General features: G+C 41.2%; 2 protein-coding genes across 4 annotated transcripts in view; one reads left to right on the top strand and one right to left on the bottom strand.

Annotated features, from left to right (window-relative positions):
• Positions 1-3,251, bottom strand: part of Kif4a (kinesin family member 4A) — a 141,420-nt gene extending 138,169 nt beyond the window's left edge. The window contains exons 1-3 of the mRNA XM_027935812.2: positions 3,180-3,251; positions 2,739-2,879; positions 2,515-2,629 (exon numbers count right to left, since the gene is read on the bottom strand). Coding sequence (XP_027791613.1) covers positions 2,515-2,629; positions 2,739-2,861 — 238 coding nt within the window. The 5' untranslated portion in view covers positions 2,862-2,879; positions 3,180-3,251. The remainder of the gene's footprint in view (positions 1-2,514; positions 2,630-2,738; positions 2,880-3,179) is intronic.
• A 141-nt stretch (positions 3,252-3,392) lies between these two features.
• On the top strand, positions 3,393-6,351 carry Pdzd11 (PDZ domain containing 11). 3 transcript variants are annotated; one of them, XM_027935814.2, is made up of 7 exons: positions 3,393-3,498; positions 3,969-4,068; positions 4,638-4,721; positions 4,980-5,036; positions 5,305-5,403; positions 5,613-5,673; positions 5,810-6,351. In XM_027935814.2, the coding sequence occupies exons 2-7, from the start codon at positions 3,982-3,984 to the stop codon at positions 5,842-5,844; spliced, it is 423 nt and encodes a 140-aa protein (XP_027791615.1). In that variant the 5' UTR covers positions 3,393-3,498; positions 3,969-3,981; the 3' UTR covers positions 5,845-6,351. The 3 variants fall into 3 exon arrangements, with proteins under 3 accessions (XP_027791615.1, XP_027791618.1, XP_027791616.1); XM_027935817.2 differs by having other exon boundaries at positions 3,434-3,453; XM_027935815.2 differs by lacking the exon at positions 3,393-3,498 and adding an exon at positions 3,521-3,654.
• Positions 6,352-7,132: the final 781 nt, after the last annotated feature.

Below are 7,132 nucleotides of genomic sequence, written 5' to 3' on the forward strand. Positions count from 1 at the left end.
TGACATTTATGCCAGAACATCAGAAGATGCTAAATTGAAAGTTTTACTGTAATAGATTGCTGGTATCACCTGGCCTGACTCTGCGGCAAGAGGATAACATTCCATAATTTTCTGCAATACCACAGATATTTGTAGATAGGAACATCTTGGGAAACCAGGTTTCAGAACTTTCCATAAAATGCCTAAGTCTCTATAGTACCAGGAGTTTAGAGTATAAGAGGGTGTTGTTGAGGTGAATATGAAAAATAATGGGCTTTTGCAAATGAGGACAATGTTAACACCATGTATATTGCAATCACTTTTGACTTTATATCATCTTTATAAGACTATAATTTAATTTTCATAGTTTGCCAAGTTAAGAATATGGAAGTAAAACTATAGTACTCTTACTAAGTTATTAGTAAGAGTTATAATCTGAAGAAAATGATCACATAGTGAAGCTTCTGATTAACATCGTTTTAGGAACAGCTAAAGAAAAACAGGAATGGTTAATTAGAAAAGAATTAAACAGAACCATGTAACAGTCTTCCAAATATGTAAAAAGAAAAGATTGACTTTATAGTTGAGAAACCTGCCAGATTAACACCTTAATCAAATGATAAAAATGAACATCAACAGTAATGGAACAAATCAAAATTATCTCCTAACTGATAGGATTCAATGAGAAGAATACAGCATCACTCTTGTTATATGTCTACTAAAAGATACACAACCTGAATCTAATAAAAACATCAGACAACTAAAATTGAGAAATGTTTACACAATAACTAGCCTGTAATTTTCAAAAGTGCCAAGATTGGGGCTGGGGTTGTAGCTCTGTGGTAGAGTGCTCACCTCGCATGTGCAGGACCCTGGGTTTGATCCTCAGCACCACATAAAAATGAATAAGTAAAATAAAGGTATTGTGTCCAACTACAACTAAAAAGTAAATATTAAAAAAAGTGCCAAGATTATGAAAGGAAAAAAAAAGGACTCAGGAATCATTTTATAATGGAGACTAAAGAAGCAGGACAGCTAAATCTAAAGACATGTGTGATTTTGAACTAGATCTTTTTATTTCTATAAAGAATACTATTGAGAAAGCTTGAATGGGGCTTTGAAGATTAGATGGCATTAATGTGGCAATACAAATTTCATGAGTATGATAATTATAGTGTGTTACCACAATTAAGTTACCTTAGAAGAAAGTCCCTCTTTGTAGGAAATACACACTAGCGTTAGGGGGTCATCAGGTCAACAAGTCATCTCAAATGGTTCAGGAAAAAAGTTCTTTATACTAGTCTCACAACATTTCTATAAGCTTAGTATCCTTAACCTTTGAAGCAAAGTGTTCAATGTGCACTGAGCCATGACCATTTTTAAAAAGGTGAATATATATGTTAATAGCTGTTTTCTGTAAAAAAAATTCTGCTTATCTAGAGGGATGAAGTAACATCACTGTGTAGAAATTACTGAGAAATAAATATCTTCTCAATATAAAGATCTAACACAAACAAAGATATTCAAACACCACATTTCAAGCAGACTACCCTATGAGTCTGTGAGTTCCCTGTTAAGAAAAAAAAAATTAACCAGTCACTAGAAATTAACCTAACAGTTATTATTAGAAAGCATTTTTCTATTGAATGGAAAGTTAAAATAAATTGTGTACAAATGAACATTTCTACTTTGAGTCACCATGGTTCTACTTCTTTTAAATGAATCTTTATTTTGTAACTTGAATAACCATTGTACTAGAATAACAATGAGACATTTCTCAGGTACTCCTCTCTTTTAGAACCCTGCCCTGGTCTTCAACATTAAAACCTTAGCTTCTACAATAAAGATTATTAACTAGCCATAGTATTCAGGGGCTTAAGGAAATCTCCTTCCCCACCTCAAAGAATTCTCATCATTCAAGACCTATATCAAAGCTTCCCTATTCTGTGAAATTCACCCCAAATCCCCCAAACAGGATTAGTGTCATACTTTTTTCATACCATTTTGTATGACAGTAGTGCTAGTTCTGTAGCAGGACTGACTCTGTGGTATATTTTTAACTTTAAAAATATTTTTCTTAAAGGTAGGTGCAATAAATTTGTTAAAAATTTTATGAATTAAAATTATTTATGTAGTCATCTATCTCTTCTGGACTTTGAACTTCTTCAGGGCCTGGAAGCTATATTATTTATCTTTGAATGAATAATACTGAATGAATACTGAGGCCTGACTGACACTCAAGCAGGTTGGCACACTGATCACTCACCAAAGACCTTATTGTACTCCAGTGAGGTTCCAGGCAAATGAAAAAATGTACACATTAAAGATGAACAGAACCACAGGATACAAACACAGTATAAATCTAGCTTTGAGAGTAGAGAGACTTTTACGAATGTTTCTAGGTTTCACAAGTGTTATTAAGCTGTGGGCTTTTCGAAGGCAGGAATCACATTTCATCCAATCCTATATTTGCAGTGCCCAAGCATGGCACAATGTATATGCTCAAGAAATGTTCGGCAAAGTAAATAGCCTCACCTTTAAAAATGCCTTTTATGAGTGGTGCTACTGCTGTATTGAAGACCTCTTCTTGTTCAGTGGAGGGGTCAAACACAAAATCATAGGTAAAGGATTTATCAGTACCAACGACCACCTACGCAAGGCAAGGGACAAGATGTAAGGGAAAAAAAAATCTAGGCCACGCCCCTCGCTGCCATTCAGCCCCAGCTGTTCACAAAGGAGCCCAGGACTTTGCTACGCACCTGAGGCTCCCCCGGCACGAAGGAAAGGCACATCTGACAGCCCTCGTTAATCTCTTTAGGGACTAGAGGGCGACAACGCAGTGCCACCCTTACAGGAATTCCCTTCACCTCTTCCTTCATCATCCTAGCTCAGCACCGTCTCTGCAGGGGAGAAAAACAGCTTTCTGATGAATCTTGGTATGTAGGCAGGGGTAGGAGTACCTCCAGGAGGGTGGGAGCGTTGGAAAACTCAGCCTTAGCCATGGCAGCCTCCCCTCCCAAGGGATCGCTGCCCCAGATTACTGTTGGACTTGACCGCGACTGAACCGCCGGTCAGCCCGACACTCGGAAGAGTGAAGTGGCATTTAAAATGAAAAGAAAAACGAACCCAGCGACAAATAACAAAGTCCCAAGGTAAAGGGAATGGTAAAATCTGAGCTAAGATGTGCCCCCTTAACTCACCCAACTAAACGTCCCTTTCCCCGGTCTTCCCCGGTCTCCAGGCGCCCTGTTCCAACTGGAGCTTTAACCGCCAAGTTTCAAATCGGTTCCAGAGGCGCCAGCCAATCGGAGCGCAGATAGCTTGCAGGCAGAGCACACACGTCGGCGCGCGCAGGCTGACGCGTTAGGGAAAGGAAGGCAAGTTGGTCGCAGCCAGGCCCCGCCCCTTTTCGACCCTACTGAGGATCTGCTTCCGGTTCCCAGGTTGTTTGGCTGTGAGCCGAGCCAGGGGAGGGTGAGGACTCCGCGGCTGCTGAGGTGGTTCGGTGTTTAAGCGGTGGTGAGCGCGGGACTTGGGCGGAATGCAGGACGGGGAGCTGGAAGGTGGCTGGTGGTGAAGGAAGAGTCAATCTGGGGATCTCCAGAGAGCGTGGAGCGGTGCTTGTCCCGGAGTCCCTTTGAAGAGCTGAAGTCAGCACTCCCCTGGATCTCAAAAGTAGATCTTTTTAGACGCCACTCTGATTTCCTCTTCTCTAGGATGAAGACAGTAATAACTGTTTTGCTGAATTGTTGTGGAAAATGAGATCATGTCTCTAGAATACCTAGCAGTGTTTGGCATCCAGATATTTATCAAAGTTAATAGTTTCTTCCTATCTTTTTTCTTCCTTCGGTCCTCCAAATCTTAAAATCTAGATGTGGGCTAGACCCATAGACTGATAGCCTTGGAATGGGTTGGAGCTGCTTGCTGAAACTTTGGGCTGCTATCTCTTTTGAATTACTTGTCGGCCTTGATTCGCCTTTTCTTTTCAGGGTCTTGCCTGAGATGGACAGCAGAATTCCTTATGATGACTACCCTGTGGTTTTCCTGCCTGCCTATGAGAATCCCCCAGCATGGATTCCACCTCATGAGGTGAAAACCATCAGTATTCCTGAGTAGGGAATTTTTCCCCTTGGTTGTGATATGATGTATAAAAGGTAGAATGACAGTGTTAGAAAGCTAAATGGAGAATGAATCTTAGCCCTTGTTTTAGCCAAAGGACCCAGAAGCCAAATTATTAGCATCAGAGACCAAATGAGAACTTCTTATGGAAGCCACTTGCTGGGGTCTGTTCACACCAGTGAATTCTGGAAATCCAGCCCTAGTTTCCATACTGTCAAGAGGTAAAGAAGTGGGGAGCTATAGAGCTATTAGCGTATCCCCATGCTAAACATCTACTTATTTCAGTAATGTTTATCTGTTCTACTTAAACTAAGTCTATGACTTTACCTTTTCTTGACTTCAAGATGATGCATTAGTATTAATCAAAAGATGGTAAATGTGACATCTAAGCTGGTAGTAAGATTTCTGAGGACTGGGGTTGTGGCTCAGTGGTAGAGCACTTGCCTAGCACATATGAGGCACTGAGTTCCATCCTCAGTGCCACATAAAATAAATAAATAAATTCTAAAAAAAAATTCTGAGATTGTTTTGTCTTGCAGAGAGTATACCACCCAGACTACAACAATGAATTGACCCAGTTTCTGCCCCGAATTGTCACATTGAAGAAGCCTCCTGGAGCTCAGGTGAGCCATGGAGCCTCTTATTCCAGGCTACATTTGTGCATACCACAAGCTGGCCATGGTTGGGAAATGGATTGGAAAGCAGATGGGGAGGTGAGGAAACTTCCTTTCTTATGGCTAGAAAAGCTGAGCTACCATTTCCACAACTTCTCATTTCCCTCTGAGGAACACATGAGCCTAGCTATTTTACTGTGATGCTACTAGAAATTCTGTGTGTTCGTTGTCTATGTTGAGCCCCCATTCCATGCTCTTGTCTTACAGTTGGGATTTAACATCAGAGGAGGAAAGGCCTCCCAGCTAGGCATCTTCATTTCCAAGGTATGTATGCCTGGTAGGCAATATGGACAGCCACTTCCTTTGTATATCAGATTGGAGTACCCTGATATCCCAAGGGCTAGTGGGCTCTTAGAATTGGCAAAATGGGGACATCCCCTTTCCCACACAGAGCTTTGCATTTGGCAAGCCCTCTATCTCCCTACATTGTCACAGAAAAAAATAATAGCACATTACCTTTGAATAGCACTAAATTTCACCTGCAGTCTTCTGAAATTACCCCATCCCAATCACACGTATTCTCTACTAACAGGTGATTCCTGACTCAGATGCACATAGAGCAGGACTTCAAGAAGGAGACCAAGTTTTAGCTGTGAATGATGTGGATTTCCAAGATATTGAACACAGCAAGGTGAGTACAGTACTTTAACTGTGGTGATGACAGAAGCCATCCCAGGTAGGACAGGTTGGACAAGATTAATGTAAACATGTAACATGATAAGAAAGCATCTCTCCTAGGGAAATGTACCAGAGGGATGGAGTGGCACATCCCCTCCCCCATTATGATTGAGTCCTGGGTTTTTTTCTCGTCATTGGTACAAGCTTCTGTGTTCCTTCCAGGCTGTTGAGATCCTGAAGACCGCCCGAGAAATCAGCATGCGTGTGCGCTTCTTTCCCTACAGTAAGTGCCAGTTTCTTTTTTACTTACCTGACAAAACATTGATGACTGAAAGCCCCAGATGTTGGGATGGGAAATCAGGAGCCCACGCCTGAAAATAACATGCTCTGTTCCTCCTTTTCTTTCTTCTTTCCCACAGATTATCATCGCCAAAAAGAGAGGACTGTGCACTAGAGTTGCAGCCTATGGCCCTCCATGTGGAATCTGCCAGGACAAACTAGCTAGGCCCAAGGGAAGCCACTTGGGAAGTCTACTCTGAGCCATTCCCTACCATAGTGGGGTGGGGAGGATAGAGAGAAAGTTGCCAGCTTTGTTACCCAAACTGTACTGTACTTTTAGTTCCCTAATTTTCTAGGCAAGCTTTATTCTCTGAAAGGAACAGGATGAAAATGTCTAAGTATAATCTAGCCTGTGGGGAACCTAGCTAGGAATGGCAACTGACATTTATTGGTTACCATGGGCTTAGTACTTATACATCTTTATCATTTTAATTATAGAAATAAGTTAGAAAATATTTGGAACTTTCCATCTGATTGCCTGGCCATTTCATCTATCCTTGTACTATCAGAATTGTCATACATGTTGGGTACTCCAATAAGACACTTTTGTCCCTTCGTCCTCCTATCATCTCCCCCCAAATGTAAAGTACAGTACTGAATAAATGTTGTTGTAACATTTGAATGATGCTGATTGGATATAAGGTGCCGTTGAGGCACAACAAAGCTTTTTCAAAAGAGAAGCACTGGAAGAATCAGTAACACTATACCTACTTTCTAACTGTCTATGTCTGGCCAGAACTTTAGAGAGGCCAAGCAACCTGAGCCACAGTATAACCAAGGAATAGCATTGGGTGAAGGATACTGTAAGAAACAGTACCCTTTCCCCTGGGAGCTTTGGAAATTTCTCTGCAGGTAGAATATAATTTTCCTCCTTTCCCAGATTCTTTATCTGGAACCTAAACCCAGGAAGGAACTTAGATGCATGTGGACTTTTGTTTGTTTTGCAGTGCTGAGGATTAAATCCAGGGCCTTGTATACACTAGGCAAGTACTGTGCCACTGAGATACCTCCCAGCCCTTTTTTTATAAACTTTGAGAAAGAGTCTCACTTAAGTTCCCCAGGCTGGCCTTTGGTCCTCCTGCCTCAGCATCCTGGGGATTACAAGTATGCACCATCACACCTGACTAAATCCATTTCTTTTTAGAGGCAACAGTTAAGAAGTTGGTTCCCAGTTTTCAACCTGTAGGTTAAGTAGTAGTAACTGTGAACTTCCCTCTTTTTTCCACTCAAGTCCCAAATAACTTTCTGCCATGTTCTTAGATATTTCATTGCAATCCATTGTTTGAGATTTTAGGTCATACCTATGCTGCCTCCACTGGCATGTTCAAAATACCTATTTGGAATTTTAAAGGTTTTCTAGTGAGGTAGGGGGCAAAGTACCCCTGTGATTAAAGCCCAAAATT

This window comes from Marmota flaviventris, chromosome X (genome assembly GCF_047511675.1).
Source record: "Marmota flaviventris isolate mMarFla1 chromosome X, mMarFla1.hap1, whole genome shotgun sequence".
In the NCBI taxonomy this organism is placed as follows: domain Eukaryota; kingdom Metazoa; phylum Chordata; class Mammalia; order Rodentia; family Sciuridae; genus Marmota; species Marmota flaviventris.

Excerpts from the sequence above, each read along its gene's own strand:
- Pdzd11 (XM_027935814.2), top strand. The coding sequence starts at position 3,982 with ATGGACAGCAGAATTCCTTATGATGACTACCCTGTGGTTTTCCTGCCT. Across the intron at positions 5,037-5,304 it reads TAGGCATCTTCATTTCCAAG|GTGATTCCTGACTCAGATGC; the intron begins GTATGTATGCCT and ends CTCTACTAACAG. Across the intron at positions 5,674-5,809 it reads TGTGCGCTTCTTTCCCTACA|ATTATCATCGCCAAAAAGAG; the intron begins GTAAGTGCCAGT and ends TCTTTCCCACAG.